A 21,641-nucleotide genomic window follows, 5' to 3' on the forward strand; every position below is an offset into this window, starting at 1 on the left:
TGTATTTAAAAAATTAATTGCTCTAAAAGTTTATACCTTTTCTAATGAGTCATGTAATCATTCTGAAGGCAGTGTACTCCTTCCAACCAGAGGGCCTTAGGGTTAGGTCATTTTCTACTTTTTTTTATTTGTAGGTACACATCAGTTTGGTCTTAGAATTGTTGGTAGAATCTTTTTTTGGAGAAGGATTAAAATAAGAATGGCATTTCTTGTTTGTCATGTGCCTTTTCTTCTCTGCAGGCACACATTATTTTCGAGGTATTAACAATCTTCAGCAGCCATGGAACAGCTGGACTGGCCGTAAAAAACATGAGCTAAAGCCAAACAATCCCACAGAGGAAGGACTGGCAAGTATTCACAGTGTCCTGTTTAGAAAAGACCCATTTTTGTGGAGGGCTGCCCTCCTCTACTACACTGTTTATCAAGCCAGCCAAATGTCTTTTTGTGAACTCTTCAAAGATATTGGAAGGTTTGTCAAGGACCCCAATACAAGATGGGATTATTGTGTACGAGCCAAGAGGGGATGGACTGATACCTCGAAGCCAGGTGGGTGTCCCTTGACTCTAGGTTTTTCTGATGTATTGTGTGATTGTCTGTTGATTTTGGCTATATCCTAATCTGCTGATCGGAGAATTCCACTCACCTATTGAAAATTAAACATTTGTTACTTGAAATTAGTGCTGGTTTTCTCAAACTACATTTTGTTAACATTTTTTCCCCATTTGATTTTGAAAAATTTCAAACCTGCAAAAATAGGGAGATAATGGTAGAATGAAAACATGTATACATTTCATTCACAAATTGTTAACATTTTTGCCATTTTTGCTTTCTCTTTCTCTGACTTTAAAAATAGCTTTATTGAGGAGTTCCCATCGTGGCGCATCGGAAACAAATCCAACTGGGAACCATGAGGTTGTGGGTTCAATCCCAAGCCTTGCTCAGTGGGTTAAGGATCCAGCATTGCTGTGAGCTGTGGTATAGGTCACAGACATGGCTCGGATCCCACGTTACTGTGGCTCTGGTGTAGGCCAGCGGCTGTAGCTCTGATTGGACCCCTAGCCTGGGAACCTCCATATGCCATAGGTGCAGCCCTCAAAAGACCAAAAAAAAAAAAAAGGCTTTATTGAGGTATAGCATTCATATGACATATAATTCACCCATTTAAAAGGTACAGTTCAGTGGTTTTAATGGTATTCATGGAGTTTTAAAGTCATCACCACTATCTAATTCCAGAACATTTCATCTCCCCCAAAAGAAACTTGTGCCCATGAGCAGTCATTCTCTATTCTTTCTCCCCACTGCTCCCAGCTATAAGTAACCCTCAGTCTACTTTTATTAGTTTTGCCTGTTTTAGACATTGCGTATAAATGGAATCATATGATATGTGATCCTTTGTAGCTGGCTGCTTTCACTTAGCATAATGTTTTTAAAGATCATTCATATTGTAGCAAATATCAATATTAAGTCCTTTTTATTGCTGAATATTATTCCAGTGCATATTTTATTTATCCATTCACCAGTTAATAAGCATTGGGTTGTTTCCACTTTTTTGGCTCTTAACGAACAATGCTGCTATCAATATTTGTGCACAAGTTTATGTTTGTAAGTCTACTGGGTATATACTTAGTGGAATTTTGGAGTTATAAGGTAACTCTATTTCCAGCCTTTTGAGGAACTTCCACTATTTCCAAAGTGCGCCATCTTACATTCCCACCACAATATATGAGGGTTTCTATTTTTCTATATCCTCATCAAAACTTGCAACTTTCACTTTAAAAATTAATATTATAATCATCCTAGTGGGTGTGAAGTTGTAATCTTACTGTGGTTTTGATTTGCATTTCCCGGATGACTGAAGACCTTGAGCCTCTTTTCATGTGGTTATTGGCTATTTTTATATTTCCTTTGGAGAGCTATTTAGATCCTTTACCCATTTTTAATTGATTTATTTTTCTTTTTATTATTGAGTTATGAGTTATATATTCTAGATAAAATCTATCAAATAATGATTTACAAAATATTTTCTCTTGTTCTGTAGGTTCTCTTTCCATTTTATTGATGCTATCCTCAGTGATTTTTTTCTATTTTGGCTGCGCCCATGGCTCCCAGGCCAGGGATCAAACCTGTGCCATGGCAGCCACCCAAGCCACTGTGGAGACAACACAGGATCCTTAACCTACTATGCTACAAGGGAACTCCCTCTGTGACTTTTTAAAAGCAATTGTACACTTGACGTTTCTTTCCTTAAAAACATGAGCATGTATCTGCTAAGAATGAAGACATTCTCTTCTACTTAACACAGATATCATTATCACACTTAAGAAAGTGAGTGTTAATTCAGTGTTATCCACTGCTTCATACAGAATATTTAAATTTCCCCAGCTGTTCCAGAAGTGTCTTTCATAAGTGTTTTTTTTTTTTTTTTTTTTTAATCTAGGTCCAGTCAAGGTTCATGCATTACTTTTGGTGGTCATACCTCTTTAGCCTCTTTTAAAATGGAGCTACTTCATCACTTTTTAGTTTTTATCATGCTGTTTTTAAAGTCCTGGTCACTGTTAAGTCGCCCAGCTAGCTCAGTCGGTAGAGCATGAGACTCTTAAGGTCCTGGCCACTGTTCTTACAGAATGGTCGAAAGCTGGATATGTTTGACTATTCATGATTAGACTCAGGGTAAACATTTTGACAAGAACACTACATAAGTGATACTGCACTGATCAGGAGCCACCCCATGACAGGGTCTCACCGTTAGAGACACTAACTTTGATCCTTATTTAAGGTGGGGATTGTGAGCACTTTCCTTTGTAAAACTACGTTCTCCTTGTCCCCTTTTTAATAAATGATCTGTGAGGTGATACTATATGAATATCCTGTCTCCCAACACAGTCTCATGTAATGGTTTTAGCATGTATCAATGATCCTTGCCTGAATCTATTAATTTCACTGGGGATTTCTAGCACTTTTGAAAATTATTATTTTTATTGTCTAAAGAAAATAGAAGCAAAGAGTACGAAAACAGTTCATGTTGATCTATGCAAGCAGTTTTGGTTCCAAGTAAATCATGCTACTCTAATAGAAAGTTTAAAAGAGTTTGTCAGTAGCTTTAAGATAACAGATTACCCACAGAGGTGTTTTTGTTTTTTAATGAAGGATTGCCGATTTACAATATTGTGTTAGTTTCAGGTATTCAGCATAGTGATTCACGCTTTTTGGTTTGTGGGTTTTTGTTTTTTTTTTTGTTTTTTTTTTCAAGATTCTATTCTATTATAGTTTATTGACTTTTTTGTTGTTGTTGTTCCTGACAAAATAAGAAATAGATTATAAGGCAGTACAAAAATGCTTTTAAAAAAAGAGTATTAGGAAGTGTTCCTTTTAAGTCATTTTAAGATTAGTTCAACATAGCAACCGATTTTTCTTTAAAAGTATTTCAAACTGTTTGTTCGGAGTTTAGAAATACCTTCCCAACTCTGTGATGGTTTTGTCACCAGCCCAATTCATGTGAACAATTTATACCAGTGATATAGTTTCATGAAGTGTGGTGCCAGAGAGCCAAGACCAAGCAAGAGGGGAATCTGGGAAGAGGAAGACATCTTACCCCTGCCTTTCATGTATGCAGAGCCACTCGAGGCTCAGCTTCAGATCAACAGAACATGCCTACCATTACCTGATGCCTTTTTAAATCCCTTTGCTGGTATTTAATGCTCTGTACCCAGATGCACAGAGGTTTCATGTTGCCCTTGACACCCCATGGAGGCACATCACTTTTTAGTTTCTTTACATAAAAAAAAATTTTTAATGAAAATTTCAAATGTATACAACAGAATAATAATATGTTGGACTCACAGTAAACATTACACGGTCTTAGAAACTATCAGTCTTTTTTTTTTAACTGAATGAATTTTATTATATTTATAGTTGTACAACCATCATCACAACCCAATTTTACAACATTTCTATCCAAACCCCCAGCCCATCCCCTTCCTACAACCTGTCTCCTTTGGTAAACATAAGTTTTTCAAAGTCTGTGAGTCAGTTTATGTTCTGCAAAGAAGTTCATTGTATCCTTTTTTAAGAGTCCACATATAAGTAATAGCACATGATGTTTGTCTTTTTTTTTCCTTTTTTTTGACGCAATTTTATTATTTTTTTATAATGATCATAACAATCTAATTGCACAGGATTTCCATCCCACAGCCCAAGCACATCCCCCCACCCCCCAAACTGTCTTCTCTGGAGACCATAAGTTTTTCAATGTCTGTGAGTCGGCATCTGTTATGCAAAGAAGTTCAGTCTATCCTTTTTTCAGATTCCACATGTCAGTGAAAGCATTTGCTGTTGGTGTCTCATTGTATGGCTGACTTCACTTAGCATGATAGTTTCTAGGTCCATCCATGTTGCTAAAAATGCTGGTATTTCATTCCTGTGTCTTCCTTTATAGTATCTGGTCTTGTATCTAGGTCTTTAATCCATTTGGAGTTTATTTTTGTATATGGTGTTAGAGAGTGTTCTAATTTCATTCTTTTCCATGTGGCTGTCCAGTTTTCCCAGCACCACTTATTGAACAGGCTGTCCTTTCTCCATTGTATCTTCTCGCCTCCTTTGTCACAGATGAGTTGGCTGTAGGTACGTGGGTTGAATTCTGGGCTCTCTATCCTGTTCCACTGATCTATATTTCTGTCTTTGTGCCAGTAACATATGGTTTTGAGGACTGTAGCTTTGTAGTATAGTCTGAAGTCCAGGAGCCTGATTGCTACAGCTCCATTTTTCTTTTTCAGGATGTCTTTGACTATTCTTGGCCTTTTGTGCTTCCAAACAAACTTTAAAGTATTTTGTTCGAGTTCTGGGAAAAATGTCCTTGGTAATTTGATAGGGATTGCGTTGAATCTGTAGATTGCCTTAGGTAGTATAGTCATTTTGATAATATTAACTCTTCCAGTCCACGAGCATGGTATTTCTTCACTTCTTCTTGGAATGACCCTAGAAATGTGTCCCTTTTTCAAAACTTTTGTTTTGAAATCTATTTTGTCTGAGTATTGTGAGCCTCACTTTCTTATCATTTCCATTTGTATGAAATATCTTTTTCCATCCCCTCATTTTCAATCTTTTGCCCTAATGTCTTTGCCCTAATGTAAGTCTCTTGTAGGCAGCATAGTTTAGGCACTTGTTTTTATTTAGTCTGTCACTCTGTGCATTTTGACAGGAGAATTTAGTCCATGTACATTTAAGGTAATTATTAATAGAGATGTATTTATTGCCATTTGAAATCTTCTTTTCCCTTTGATTTTATATTTCTTCTCTATCCCTTTTTGTCTTTCCTTTTGAGGTTTGATGATTTTTCTTTTACATAATATTCTCTTTTGTTTGTTGTTTTTGTGAATCTGTAAGTTTTTGACTTTCGGCTACCCTGTTTTGCAAATATATTAACCCGTTTCTGTAGCTACTTAGCCTATGTACTCATAAAGGCTCAAACACATTCTAGTGGAGGGGGAAAAAGTCTTCATTTTATTATTTCTCCTCCCCAACATTTTATGATTTTTATGTCCTCTTTTACATCTTTATGTTCATCCTTTTGCTGTTCATTGTGATTATCATCACTTTCACAGTAATTTTTTGATTTCTTTTTTTTTTTGTAATGTGTATACTGGCTTTCTTAAGTGATTTTCTTTCCAATTGTGATTTTTTGTTTTCTATTTAGAGAAGACCTTTCATTATTTCCTTTAGGATAAGTTTAGTATTTCTTTATTTTGGTTTTTGCTTGTCTGAGAAATTCTTTTTTTCCTTTTTTATAGCTGCATCTGAAGTATATGAAAGTTCCCATAATGGGGGTTGAATCAGAGCTGCAGCTGTAAGCCTACACCACAGCCACAGCAGTGCTGTATCTGAGCCACACTGCTTGTGTCAATACCAGATCCTTAACCCACTGAGTAAGGCCAGGAATTGAATCCACATCCTCACAGATGCTGTGTTGGGTTCTTAACATGCTGAGCCACAACAGGAACTCCATCTGAGGAATTCTTTATTTCTCTTTCTATTCTAAATGATAATCCTGGAGTTCCTTGTGGTGCAGCAGGATAAGGATCCAGTATTGTCACCATTGTGGCTCTAGTTGCTGCTGTGGTGCAGGTTTGATCCCTGGCCTGGGAACCTCTGCATGCTGTTGGAATGGCCAAAAAGGGGGAAAAATGATAGTCTTGCTGTGTAGAGTATCCTGGGTTATAGATTTTTTTCCCTTTCAGACCTTTGAATATAACTTGCCATTCCCTTCTGTAGAGAAATAAGTTGATAGCTTTATGGGAGTTACTTTGTAATTATTTTTCTCTTGCTGCTTTTAGAATCCTCTCTTTATATTTAACTTTTCCTGTTTTTATTATATGTCTTTTGTAGGTCTGTTTGGTTTTATCTTGTTTGGGAACCTCTGTGCTTCCTATATGTGGACATCTGTTTTCCTTCTTTAGGTTTAGGAAGTTTTTAGCCATAATTTCTTCAGATTTATTTTTGATATCTTTTCCTCTTCCTTTCTGCTCTGGAATCCCTATTACATGTAGATTGGCACACTTTATATTATCCCATAGGTTTCTTATATTGCTTTCACTTTTTTCCATTTGGCTTTGTGTCTGCTGTCCTGATTGAGTGATTTTCAGTATTCTGTCTTCCAAGTCACTCTCAATTCATTCTTAAGCATTATTCATTCTGCTATTCATTGCCTAGCTCAGCTTTTGTCTTGGCAAAGGAGTTTTCTAATTTTTTGTGGTTCCTCTTTATAGTTTCTGGTTGGTTTTTATACAACTCTGCATTTCTGTCCATAGGCTTTCTTAGTTCCTTCAGTATTTTCATTATTTTCTTTTTGAAATTGGTATCTGTTAGACTGAGGAGGTCTTTTTGTTTGTTCTTTTAGGGTAATTTTCTCATTATTTTAACTGGAATGGTTCCTCTGATTCTTCATTTTATTTATTTCTCTTATTCTGTGAGTTTAGGAGGAAGAATTGTCTGCTGTGGTCTTGGAGGGCTGTTTATATGTGAGAACATCACAGTGTAGCTTGTGTGGGTTTAACATTTTTGGTGCAAGAGCTGATTTTAGTATGAGTGCCTCTTGCCTCATTTCTCAATGTGCTCTGGCCATTTTCCCCTTGATAGTGGTGTGTAGATGCATCAGCTTGTGCCCAGCCCTTGGGTTCTCAGCAGCAATGGCCTCTCATGTGTGCATCCGGAACACACATTAGGAATGGATGTGGTTTGCAACTGTTCCTGAAGCCCAAGAGGGCAGAGGCAGTCAGTGGCTTGTGACTACTCCAAAAGTGCAGCAGCAGCTCATGACCATCTCTGAAGGCTGGCATCATCTCAGGATCATTCCTGGAGTCTAGGAGGGCAGCAACAGGGGCTTATAACCACTCCTGGAGTTCATGTAGGTGATTTCCTGCTGCCTGAGAGAATACGCAGGGAACATTACTATAATGGTGGGTCCTGCCCCTCCCTTTGCTCAACCCCAAACAATGGCCCCTGGCCTCCAAGGCAGCCCAGGCTTCCTCTGCATACATCCTCAGCAGCATTCGCACTAGACTCCAGTCCCTTCAGGCTGTTTCTGCATAGCCAATTCTGTCACTCTCCCTGGGTCTGATCTACAAAGCCCAAGCTTGAGCCTGCAGTTCTCTCCTACACCAGCAGAAAACCCCAGGCTAGGGAGCATAGGGCAGTGGCACTGACTGTTCAGGCCTGTCTCCTTTCTGGCTGCTGCAGACCCATTGCTGTATTCTCCTCCAAGGCTCTGGAGCCCCCACTCTGTCCCAGCTGATTGCCTCACAAGTGAGGAGACTTTTCAGGATGAAGGAACCTTTCTTCTTTCGCAGCTGCCTCCCAGAGTTCCATTCTGATTCCTTTCTCACTTTCTTTTTTTTTTTTCCTATCCAGTTACATGGATATTTCCTTGCTCTTTCAAAAGTCTGAGGTTTTTTGCTACTGTATAGTAGGTTTTCTGTGAGAATCATTCCTATAGATGTATCTTTGATGTATTTTTTGGGAGGGGGTAAGCGTTACATCCTACTACGCTGCATCCTTTTTCTTTTTTCCATGCCTATGGCATGTTGAAGTTCCTAGGCCAGAGATAGAACCCATGCCACAGCTGTCTGACATCTTTTTTGTTTGTTCATTCTTTTAGGGGTAAGGGTTGTATGTGTTTTTGTGGGTTTTTTTTTTTTTTGCTTGTTTTTTCCTCAGATGTATACCCAAGAATGGAATAGCTAAAACATGTGTTAGTTCTATTTTTATTTTTAATCTTTTTGAGGAACCTCCACATTTTTCCAGTGACTGTACCAGTTGACATTCCCACCAGCAGTGCATGAGAGTTCACTTTTCTCCACCTCCTTGCCAATTTATTTGTTTTCTTTTTGATGAGAGCCTTTCTGACAGGTGTGAGATGATACCTCATTGTGATTTTTTTTCTTTTTAATTTGGCTGCACCTGCAGCATGTGGAAGTTTCGAGCCAGGGATTGAACTCAAGCCACAGCAGTGACAATTCTGAATCCTTAACTGCTAGGCCACAAGGGAGCTCCTACTCTGCCATCTTGACTGTTCCTCTTTCTTTTTTGTGTGTATATCTAACATAGACCGTTGTTTTGTGGTTACCATGAGCTTTTTATATTGGAGTCTATATATATATATATATATATATATATATATATGTATATATGTAATTTTTAAAGTGCTGAACTCTTTCAAGAGCATTTAAAAAATCCTGCAGTTGTATGCTTCTTCCTTCGTGATTTACTGTTTTGGTTATCATATTATACATCTAATTGTTTTGTGTATCTCTTAACTGCTTATTGTGTATATAGATGATTTTACTACTTTTGTTTTTTAACCTCCCTTCTAGTTTTGTGTTTGGATGATTTTGTGCATGTTCTATGTTTTCCTTTATTAGTGAGATTTTTCATCTTATAATTTGTTTCCAGTTGTGGCTTTTTTTTTTTTCCTAAAGAGCTTCCTTTAGCATTTGTTGTAAAGCTGACTTGGTGGTGCTGAACTCTTTTAGCTTTTGCTTGTCTGTAAAGCTTTTGATTTCTCCATCAAATATGAACAAGAGCCTCAGACAGAGTATTCTTGGTGGTAGGATTTCCTCTTTATTGCCTCTTCCTTCTGGCCTGCAGGGTTTCTGCTGAAGAATTAGCTGATATCCCCTTATGTGTTATTTGTTACTTTGCCCTTACAGCTTTTAATATTCTCTCTTTATCTTTAATTTTTGTTATTTTAATTACAATGTATTGTGGCATATTTCTCTTTGGGTTAATTCTCTTTCCCTCGCTCTCACTTTTGTTTTGTTTTGTTTTTAGGGTTGCACCTGTGGCGTATGAAAGTTCCCAGGCTAGGGGTCAAATCAGAGCTACAGATGCTGCCACAGCAACACCAAATTCAAGCCACATCTGCTACCATGGATCACAGCAATCCTGGATCCTTAACCTGCTAAGTGAAGCTAGGAATCAAACCCACATCCTGATGGATACTAGTCAAGTTTGTAACGTGCTGAGCTACAAAGGGAACTCCCTCTCTTTGGGCTAATTCTTTAACTCTCTGCACTTCCCGGACTTGGGAGATTGTTTCCTTTCCCAGGATAGGGAATTTTTTAGCTATTATGTCTTCAGTTATGCCCCCTTTTCTCTTTTTCTCTTCACCTTGAGACCCCTAAAATGCAAACATTAGTGCATTTGGTGTTGTCCCAGAGGTTTCTTAAACTGTCCTCATTTCTTTTTATTCTTTTTTCTTTTCTCGGTTAGGTGGAAGTAATTTCCACTACTTTGTCTTCTAGCTTTCTGATCCATTCTTCTGTATCACTTAGTCTACAATTGATTACTTCTAATGTATTTTTCATTTCAGTTATCATATTTAATTCTACTTGGTTCTTTATATTTTCCAAATTTTTGTTTAAAAACGTCTAACTTCTTGCTCTGTGCTTCCATTTTTCTCACAAGTTCTTTCACTATATTTTTAATTAATGAATTTTATTATATTTATAGTTGTACAGAAATCATCACAACCAAATTTTATAGCATTTCCATTGCAAACCCTCAGTGCATCCCCCTACCCCCCAACCTGTCTCATTTGGAAACCATAGGTTTCTCAAACTCTGTGAATCTGTATCTGTTCTGCAGAGAAGTTCGTTGCGTCCTTTTTTTTATATTCCACATGTAATTGTGATAGCATTTTATACCACAAAAAAAAAAAAAGAAAATTAAAGGCCAATTTCACTGATGAACATAGTGCAGAAATCCTCAACAAAATACCAGCACACTGAATCCAACAATACATTGAAAGGATTGTACATCATCATCAAGTGGGATTTATTCCAGGTATGCAAGGGTTCTTCAGTATCCGCAAATCAGTCAGTGTGATACACCACATTAAAAACAAGAATAAAAAAAAAGATGATCCTCTTAATAGATTCAGAAAAAGCCTTTGACAAAATCCAACACCTGTTTCTGATAAAAACCGTTCAGAAAGTGGGCATAGAGGAAACCTACCTCAAAATAATAAAGGCTATACTATATATGACAAAAGCAAAGCTAACATCATTCTCAATTGGTGAAAAGCTGAAAGAATTCCCGCTGAGATCAGGAACAAGACAAGGATGTCTGCTCTTGCCACCACTGTTCAACATAGTTTTGGAAGTCCTAGGCTCAGCAATCAGAGAAGTAAAAAAAAGAAAAGGAATCCAGATTGGAAAGGAAGAAGTAAAACTATCACTATTTGCAGATGATGTGATACTATACCTAGAGAATCCTAAAGACTACCAGAAAACTGTAAGAGGTCATCAATGAATTTTGCAAAGTCGCAGGATACAAAATTAATACACAGAAATCGACTGCATTTCTATATACTAACAATGAAAAGTCATAGAAATTAAGGAAGCAATCCTGTTTACCATTGGATCCAAAAGAATAAAATACCTAGGAGTTAACCTACATAAAGAGACAAAAGACCTGTACTCTGAAAACTATAAGACACTGATGAAAGAAATCAAAGATGACACATATAGATGGAAAGATATACCATGCTCATGGATTGGAAGAGTTAATATCAAAATGACTATACTACCTAAGGCAATCTACAGATTCAATCAATCCCTATCAAATTACCAAGGACATTTTTCCCAGAACTCGAACAAAATACTTTAAAGTTTGTTTGGAAGCACAAAAGGCCAAGAATAGTCAAAGACATCCTGAAAAAGAAAAATGGAGCTGTAGCAATCAGGCTCCTGGACTTCAGACTATACTACAAAGCTACAGTCCTCAAAACCATATGTTACTGGCACAAAGACAGAAATATAGATCAGTGGAACAGGATAGAGAGCCCAGAATTCAACCCACGTACCTACAGCCAACTCATCTGTGACAAAGGAGGCGAGAAGATACAATGGAGAAAGGACAGCCTGTTCAATAAGTGGTGCTGGGAAAACTGGACAGCCACATGGAAAAGAATGAAATTAGAACACTCTCTAACACCATACACAAAAATAAACTCCAAATGGATTAAAGACCTAGATACAAGACCAGATACCGTAAAGGAAGACACAGGCTAAACACTCTCCAACATAAACCAAAGCAGTATCTTCTCAGATCCACCTCTTTGAGTTAGGACAATAAAAACAAAAATAAACAAATGGAACTTTAATTAAACTTAAAAGTTTCTGCACAGCAAAGGAAACCCTAAACAAAAAGACAACCCACAGAATGAGAGAATGTATTTGCAATGAATTGACTGACAAGGGATTAATCTCCAATACAGCTCAATACCCAAAAAAATGAACAGCCCCATTAAAAAATGGCAAGAAGATCTAAACAGACAGTTCTCCAAAGAAGACATGCAGATGGCCAAAAAGCACATGAAAAGATGTTCAACATCACTGATTATTAGAGAAATGCAAATCAAAACCACTATGAAGTACCACCTCACACCGGCCAGAAAGGCCATCATCCAAAAGCCTACAAACAATAAGTGCTGGAGAGGGTGTGGAGAAAAAGGAACCCTAGTACACTGTTGGTGGGATTGTAAATTGGTGCGACCACTGTGGAAAGCAGTATGGAGATTCCTCAGAAAACTAAACATAGAACTACCATTTGATCCAGCAATCCCACTCCTGGGCATCTATCCAGAGAAAACCATGATTTGAAAAGACACGTGTTCTCCAGTGTTCATTGCAGCACTCGATACAATATCCAAGACATGGAAACAACCTAAATGTCTATTGACAAGAGTATTAGATAAAGAAGAAGTGGTACATACACACAATGGACTATTACTCATCCATTAAAAGGAATGAAATAATGGCATTCACAGTAACATGGATGGACCTAGAAATTATCATGCTTAATGAAGTCAGTCAAACAATGAGACACCAACATTATGATGATTAGTTGGAACTCTTAGGTAGTTTGCCTAGCTCTACTTCATTCACCTAGTTCTTCTCGTGGGGTTTTATCTTGTTCCTTCTTCTTGAGCATGTTTCTCTGCTGCTACCCTACCTTGTCCCTTTGTCTAAAACATGTTTCTCTGCTGCCTCATTTTGTCTAAGTTTCTATTTGTATTTTTATGTATGTGCTAGGTTAGTAACATTTCTTGATCTTGGAGTAGTGGCCTTCTATAGGAGATGTCCTGTGCATCCTAGCAGCACACTTCCCTCTTGTCGCCCAGCAAACTCCATTCTAGGGATTTCCAGAAAGAAGATTGTATGGGTCCTTCTGTTTGGGTGGGCTATGTGAGTGGTGTGGCAGGATCGGTTGGATCCTAGCCTAGTTGGTTGTCAGGCCCTGCCTTGTGCACATGCTTCTGGCTCTAAATTAGTGGGACCTAGTCGTGACATGGCTGACTGCAGAACCTCAGGATCCCAGGGCCTACTGCTGGCTCATTGGTAGGTGGAATCAGGGCCTAGAAGACTTCAGGGATGTTGCCCCACCCAGTGTCAGAACAAGCTCCCCAAAATGTCTGCCACCAGTGTCTGCATCCCCAGAGTGAGCTCCATTTGCCTCCTGTCTCTCCAGAAGACTCCCCAAGATCGGCAGGTAGCTCTGATCCAGAATCCTTTCAAATTACTGCTTCTGCTCTGGCTCCTGGAGTGTGTGATGTTTTGTGTGTGTACCCTTTGAGTGAAGTCTCTATTTTCCACAGCCCTCTAGGTCTTCAAAACGTAAGTCCTACTGACCTTCAAAGCCACATGTTTTGCACTCTCATCTTCCCAGTGCAGGACCCCTAAGCTGGAGAGCTCAATGTGGGGCTTATATCCCTTGCTCCTTGGGGAGAACCTCTGTACTTATAATTATTCTTCCATTTGTGGGTCTTCCACCTGGGGATATGGGTCTTGACTATACTGCACTTTCTTCCCTTCTATCCATCTAGTTGTGGTTCCTTCTTTATGTTTTTAGTTGTAGAAATCTTCCCTTATAGGTTCCAGTCTTTCTCATTGATAGCTGCTCTGTAAATAGTTGTAATTTTGGTGTGGCTGTGAGAGGAGGTGAGCTCAGGGTCTTTCTACTCTGCCATCTTGGGAACTCCTTAATAATACTTTTGTAATATGACTCTCCACTTGGTAGAATACTAGTCATTAATTCTAAAGCGAAATTTTAAATAATTTACACAAGTTATATCATGATAGGAAGAAGATTTTCTTTGTAAGCAGAACACCATTTTTTTAACTAGGTACAGATCTCATGAGCTATTCCTATTTTCCATGTCTATCTCATACCTTTTTCCTACTTACAAACCTTAATGGTCTTCAAAATCCAATTCTAATTCATATTTTTATAGGGAGGAATAGTACCAAATTTACCTCTAGTTAATTTTAGTGGGGTAAAGGTTATTATTTTTTTAAATACCAGGAGTTTCTGTAATCCCTTGTCTCCATATTGCCACCCACCTTGAGACCTATTGCTCTACAACTATCTGCTCCCAGCTCTTCTCACCAAAATAGCTTCAGTGCATCATGGGAGTTAAGTTTATGATCACATGGTAGGGGGTAAGGGTGGGATAACTGTTAAGAGTCATGAATTTCAAATTACTGTTTTTTTTTTTTTTTTTTTTAGGGAAAAAACTGTTGTTGTTGTTATTGTTTTTGGCTGTACCCGTGACATATGGACATTCCTGGGCTAGGGATCAAATCTGAGCTGCAGCTGCAACCTATGCTATAGCTGTGGCAATGCTGGATCCTTAACCCCAAGCTGCTGCAGAGACTACATTGTATCCTTAGTCTGCTGCACCACAATGGGAACTCAAAAAAAAAAAAAAAAAAAAACAAAAAAACATGGTTTTAAATATGGGAATTGGGGATCCAGGGAGGAATTCTTAAAGGGGAGCTACTAGGCTGCAGTTTTCCTGATACTTCTCAAGACTTACATTTTATATTATGATAATAGTTCAATTCTAATTTGCCATCTTTATTTTTATATTTTATATATAGAACTGATTCCTACAGTAAAATGAATTGGCTGGTACGTAGTTACTTAGTAATTTTTCTAAACCTCAGAAGGTAAATACTCTTCTGGTTTCTCCAGGGTGTTTCAGTAAGGACCAGGTATACTTGGATGGTATCCTGCAAATACTCCGATATAGAGAGACCATTGACTTTCATCTGTTAACTGCCCTCGGGAAGGTGAGTGAAACCAATGGCACACAGTCTCCAAACATACCAGGTCAATATTTCCTCCAGCTGTTTCATAATTAAATAAGACTTCAGTTGAAACTTTTTATTTTATTGTTGGAGTGATTTTCCTTTATGTGATAACAGGAGGGAATAAATATGCTTCTCTCACAGAACCAGATTACAGTATTTCTTTGGGGTTAATAGAGAAAAAGAAGGAATAAGAAACTTTTTAAAAAGTATACTTGACTTTCGAAGTTGTGTGAATTTTAGGTATATAGCAAAGTAAATCAGTTATACATATACATGTACATCTATCCATTCTTTTTACCCATATAGGTTATTACACAGTATTGAATAGATTTCCCTGTGCTACACATGTGGGATAAAAGAACCCTCTACACTGCTGGTAGGAAAGTAAATTGGGGCAGTCTCTATGGAGGGCAGTATGGAGGTGCCTTAAAAAAGTAAATATAGAACTACCATATAGTCCAGCAGTCCCACTCCTGGGCCAGGTATCTATCCAGAAAAAACTGTAAGTCAAAAATACATGTGCAGGAGTTCCTCTTGTGGCACAGCGGAAACGAATCCAACTAGGAACTATGAGGTTGCAGGTTCAATCCCTGGCCTTGCTCAGTGAGTTAAAGATCTGGCATTGCTGTGCACTGTGGTATAGGTCGCAGATGCAGCTTGGATCCTGCTTGGCTGTGGCTGTGGCGTAGGCCGGTGCCTACAACTCCGATGAGACCCCTAGCCTGGGAACTTCCATATGCCACGGGTGTGGCCCTAGAAAGACAAAAAAATATATATGTGTGTGTGTGTATATATATGTGCATATATATATATGTGTGTGTGTGTGTATATATATCCACTCCGGTGTTCACTGTGGCATTGTTTACAGTAACAGTAGCCAAGAAAGCAACCCATTATTATATTTTTTTTTCTAAAGAATTTTAAAGTAAGCTGCAGCTATAACCCTTCCCCCTTAATACTTTAGCATGTATCTCCCAAGAATAAGGATATTCTCTGACATGGCCAAATGATTCTCTAAAGAAATTTATCATTGATTCCATGTAATATCTAAAAATCCAATCCACTTCATATTCCCCAAATTGTCTTCAAAATATACTTTGTAGCTCTTTTTCATGAGCCAGGATCCAGTCATGATATTTGCCTTGCCATCAGTTATCATCTTTATTCTCTTTTAATCTATAACACAGTGCTCTTCTTCCTAGTCTTTTTTTTTTTTTTTTTTCATGGCATTTTTAAGAATCTAAGACAATTTCCTTGAATTCCTAGAATCGGGATTGTCGGATTGTTTCCTTATAATTAGCTTCAGGTTCAACATATTTGCCAAGAATACCAAAGTGAGTTATGCATTCTCTTACCACATCATGTTAGAAAGCATATATTATTTTGTCCCATTATTGGTGATGCTGTGTTTGATCAACTGGGTAAGTTAGTTACTGTCAGGTGTCTCCATTGTGAAGGTACCTTCCCCCCCATTGTATTAATAATTTGTGGGGTGATACCTATGAATGTTCTCTTCTGTAACAGTCTTTCAGGAGTGATTTTAACATCCATTGATGATCTGTGCCCAAAGCAGTTTCTACAGTAGTGATAACAAAATAGAGATCTTTGAATTCTGTTACGTTTCATTCCTCTTTTTTGTAGTATGATGATGGATTTATTCTTAGTATTCAGCTCTTCCAGTGGCTGCTCCTGTGTTTTTTAAAAACATATCTACGTATTTCCTGGCAAAGTAAAATGTTCTGTGCTCATCTTATACTTCTCCTACTCAGATCTGAGTTTAGATATTTCTCCAAGGAAGCTTTAATTCTTTTCAGTGGGAAATGGTATTTAGAAAACAAGACCTGAGCACTGGGTCTGCACATCACTCCTGTGGTGCTGATGCTTCCAGAGCTTTTCAATGAGCAAATCGTGTATTTGTTTTAAATCATAAGGGCATTCTAATTCAAATAAGACACCACAGAGTCCTTTTACAACTCCCTTCCCATTCCATATGTGTTTCTTCCCTTCTCTTAAAATAAGTACTTTATTTTCCAACATCAGTATATTTACTCATTCTCTCCTTATAATAAACTCATAGATAAACAGATAAATTACTAAACCATGCCAGTGTCAACAACAAACCTATTTCCATTACACTAGTGGTATAAGGAATAAAATAATTTTAGTAAAAGTAACTAAAGTATAAATTTAATACGAACATGATCTATTTAAAGCCTTCTTACTGAACAGGGAAGAATGTTAATCAGAAGATAATAGTACTTAAAGCTAGCCGTATTTTGGAATTTAAAGTTGCAAAAATAATTTATAGAACCTAAAAAAGTTTCACCCCGAAACTCACTATAATACCTGTGAAAGATTGGTTTCTTACCCAAGTAAGTTAAAGAGATGTGAATTTTTTTTTTTTTTTTTTTGTCTATTTGTTATTTCTTGGGCCGCTTCCGCGGCATATGGAGGTTCCCAGGCTAGGGGTCTAATCGGGGAGCTGTAGCCACCGGCCTATGCCAGAGCCACAGCAGCGCGGGATCCGAGCCGCGTCTGCAACCTACACCACAGCTCACGGCAACACCGGATCGTCAACCCACTGAGCAAGGGCAGGGACCGAACCTGCAACCTCATGGTTCCTAGTCGGATTCGTTAACCACTGCGCCACGACGGGAACTCCAAGAGATGTGAAATTTTAAAAAATCCTTAAAAAATTCAAAATAAATGCAAAAGACTTTAACACAAAACAATTTATTATATTTATCAAATTAAATTGAAACAGGACTCTATAGATAATTGTGCTGATTTTCCTAAGTTAGTAATATGGTTACAAATTTTCTCCATTCTTTTATTTAGAAATATAAATAGGAGATTTGTTTAGGTTTAGGGTCTTTGATCCACATATATTTAGTTGTGTAATTTCTAGAGAAACTTCGTTAGGTCCAAGATACACTATTAAATCATATATTGACTTTTTACTCTTTAAAATATGGCAGTGGTATGAGGAGGCAGATAAATACATTCTTGTTGAACACAGTAAATCTTGTTATTTTTCGGATATTAGAGTAATTTGGGAAAAAAGTTTCATTTAAGACCAAAGGAAGAAATTGCTCTTCAAAATATAACTGGTATTCACATTTAGAAATTAACCCATCTTACTTTTTTCAGGTCTCTTACGAAGACGTGGATCGCTTAAAAGGATTGGCAGTTACTGAAAACATGAGGGTCCCTCACTTTCTGCAAGACCATGGCCGATACATGGAGCACTTAGAGAAGATCATGGAAGTGAATGAACTGACCGACAGGGAACTGAAAGATCTTATATAGTAATTAGCATTCCTGCAGACATAGCTAAGGTATACCTCTATGTATACTACCAATTAGGTGCATCTAGCACCAGCGGATTTATAAAAGAGGAATGACTGTTTACATGAGTTTTCTGAAGAATGATCTGCAGTATTCAGCTGAGTATTTAGGTTGAGAACAAACCTTAAACGGTTTCCCTACAATAGGCTGCAGGGGAAGTTACTCCTATTTTCATCTGAATCTCAACAGAGTCAGATGAAAATATTGCTGATAAGTGTTTTTTGAGGAATCTTGGTCAAACTGAGTGATAAGCTTCTGCCTGAACAGTGAAGCACTGGTCTTACTGCCCCTGCCTGAGTACCAAGACCAGCTCTGACTAGAGATGGAATTCCAGTGTTGTTCAAACTCCAAGATTCTATTTTATTAATAAATAATGGTAATTGTTCTCCTTTGAAAAATTAGTTTGTGGTATATCCCCCAAAGCTAGCTATATTTAAGATTTCTTATTTATTTTATATGTTAGGTAATGTTAAAGGGAGGGGAAAAAGCATTCTGAAAAGTTTTTTATTAGTGTACGTGTTATTATTTCATCTTATCAGCTTATAGGAACTAAAGTAAAAATTATTTTTGTCCAGTTATCCCTTGACTAAACTTGGTTTAAATTTTCAAGGGGTATGGTATGTTTCAACAAATGAAAACCAAGTTTTAGGGTCTTTCCTCCCTATTCATCTTCATGTAAGTGATAAGTACAAGTTTCAGAGAGATTTTTCTACATAAATTGACATAGTTGGGAAAGAGAAACTAACCTTTTTATGAAATTGAGCGACAAGCGGGGGACAAATCATGTAGGAGCCAGATGTTGACTGGGTAGCATCCAGAATAAATTTGACAATGCTCTGAGAAACAATTTCTGGGCATTGCCACTTGATAACTGGCCTTGCGATATTGGCTCAGAGTATTTTATCAAAATCTTTGACTTTATCAAGCCAATAATGACATAGCTTGAATTTCAAAAATGTGATTTCTGTTTTGCTCCATTTCTCCTGCTAAAAGCTTATACACTAGCTTTTTGATGTTCAATATATTAGTTGGATATATATATATATATATATATATATATATATATATATATGTGTGTGTGTGTGTATACACATACACACACACACACACCACCCTTAGGATCAAGTTGTTTAAACAACTTAATGATCAGAAAGAATACTGCTATAAACACTCCATGCAAAATTGATACTGTAATCTCTATCCATAGTCTGAGAGTTTATCTTTACCTCAATTCAGGCTTAAATATGGTGCTAACATTGGTAGATGTATATTGCAAAGCCTGGTTCACATTCATACTAGGAAATGATTTTAGAAACTCTTTTGCAGATTAGGTTATGTGATTTTTCTCTTTCATGTATCTAGAAGGGCTTGCCTCAAAGAAGAGTGATATATTTCAACAAACAGGATATATTCTAACTGGCACATGGTGGTTCTTGCAAAGCTACACATTTCATCTTTGGCAGTAGCAGGCCAGGCCTTTTGGAGCATTAAAGGTGCCCACACCTGTGCCATCCGGGAGTGTGTGTGCATCTCTGTGCAGGGCTTGGGGGCAGAGTGCACCAACAGTAGCCAGACACCAGAAAATCACTCTTATCCCTCAAGTAGCATTTCTTTGTAGCAGAGCCATTCAGTTTCAGCTTTGTTTAGTGTTTTCTGACTTCATCTTCAAACTTATCAAAGGTAATTGTGAAAAATGTCTTAACTGGAATTGAAATATGCACAGAAACGGCAATATTTATGTTCTGTGATTTAAGCCCAAATTCTTATAAATTCAACATTTGTAGGCAATAACACTGCTAATATTACATTATGGTTTAAATATAAAGGAAAAATCACAGCAGCCTTAATTTCCTCTTGGTAGGATTATTTGCAGTGGTTCTACTCCCTAATGTTAAAAATGGATAGATATTCTTCTCTCTTTACCTGATCTAAAAAAGGAAAAACTTTCTTGCCTTACTGCTTTGGTATAAAGACAAAAAGTAAATGACCTTAAATCACATTAAGATATTTCAAAAGTTAGCAATGAACCAAAAATAATTTAGTGGAAATACTTAAAGATGTCTAAGCTTGAAAAGTTGAGATCGAAGATTTAATTAATGTTTATTCTCTTTCTTGAAACAGCATTAAGGTCAGTTTTGTTCCCTAAAAGTTTTAATAAATAGAAAATAATTATAGCAGCACTTAGTGTAGTTGAAGATATTAGTTTTCATAGTTACTTGCAGTGGGCTGTTGCTGATTAGGATTTCATCAGTTTTGTCCACAGCAATTCTAACGAATAGTTGTATCAGATACAAATTCTGATAAACTGTTAGGTTTTCACACCAGACAGGTTAAAGTAAAATTGTTTGCAAACGTAAATCCATAGTCTTTTATATTTTCACTTTGGTAAAAGTGTTTAAAGTTTGTATCATTTGTGTTATATATCTTTGAGCACTTTGTGTCTAGCTACATAATAGAAATAAATAGTACTGAGGTTCTCAAATGATGTAGATATATATGCATGCAAATTTCTGTTCTTTGAAAAGCTAATTATATTTTTATTGTGCTATTTCTGGTTTTTTATTGTAATTATTTAAAAGACCATCGATCATGTTTGTCCTCTAGTATTCTTACTTGGAACTAATACTACATTTGCCACAGTCTACCTTTGCCCTAATTACTTCAGCTTATACTCTCATTGGGCTAGGGAAAAGCAGAGAGGGAAAATTCTGTCTTGATTACCCTGTTTATTGAGTAAACTTTTATGCAGAACCTATTGAGCAGGAGTTGTGCTGAGTGTCAGAGATGTTCTGATGAGGAAGACAAGAACCGTTCACAGTCCATTGAGGAAAAGCAGCACACTGCCAGTCTCATACCCAAAAGGCGTTACTGAAAGAATGTAAACCATAGTAAATGGGCCTGCTTATGTGTTTGAAGCTCAGAGAGAAATCACTTGCGAAGACGTAAGTATTCACAATATTTTACTACCTTTCTTGGTGAAGCTTGTGTTTGGAACCTGAGCAGCATAAGCCCATGGGAAGGAGTAGACCAAGAATAGTTCCAATGGCTAAAGAAATTAATATCTCGAAACTAAATGCCAGGATAATGAAATACCAATGTTTGTTAGCTAGCTTTAAGAATATGTGGAATTTCAGGTACTCAGAGGGAAAGGCACATAAAGAGGGAACCCAGGGAGTTCCCATCATGGTGCAGGGGAAAGAATCCGACTAGGAACCATGAGGTTGTGGGTTCGATCCCTGGCCTTGCTCAGTGGATTAAGGATCTGGTGTTGCCATGAGCTGTGGTGTAGGTCGCAGATGCAGTTCAGATCTGGCATTGCTGTGGCTGTAGGCCAGCAGCTGTAGCTCCGATTAGACCCCAAGCCTGGGAACTTCCAAATGCCACGGGTGCGGCCTTAGAAAAGACAAAAATAAAAAAAGAGGAAACCCAGAGGGCAGCCATCTGCAAGCCAAGGAGAGAGGCCTGGAACAGATATTTCCCTTATGGCCCTCAGGAAAAATTAACCTTACCAACACCTTGAACTTCTAGCCTTCAGAATTGTATCTAACGAAAGAAGACAAAGCCAACAAAGAACAGAAATCTGACCACCAAGAAGAGACGACTGAACATTCATTTCTTCCCAGTTATCCTCACTAAAGACAGCCA

At 37.5% G+C, this 21,641-nt stretch overlaps 1 protein-coding gene across 2 annotated transcripts in view; it reads left to right on the top strand.

Annotated features, from left to right (window-relative positions):
- Positions 1 to 19,020, top strand: part of MATCAP2 (microtubule associated tyrosine carboxypeptidase 2) — a 62,943-nt gene extending 43,923 nt beyond the window's left edge. For both annotated transcript variants that reach the window (XM_047763658.1, XM_047763657.1), the window contains 3 exons: positions 241 to 546; positions 14,530 to 14,627; positions 17,799 to 19,020. In XM_047763658.1, coding sequence (XP_047619614.1) covers positions 241 to 546; positions 14,530 to 14,627; positions 17,799 to 17,957 — 563 coding nt within the window. In that variant the 3' untranslated portion in view covers positions 17,958 to 19,020. The remainder of the gene's footprint in view (positions 1 to 240; positions 547 to 14,529; positions 14,628 to 17,798) is intronic.
- Positions 19,021 to 21,641: the final 2,621 nt, after the last annotated feature.

This window comes from Phacochoerus africanus, chromosome 16 (genome assembly GCF_016906955.1).
Source record: "Phacochoerus africanus isolate WHEZ1 chromosome 16, ROS_Pafr_v1, whole genome shotgun sequence".
NCBI lineage: Eukaryota > Metazoa > Chordata > Mammalia > Artiodactyla > Suidae > Phacochoerus > Phacochoerus africanus.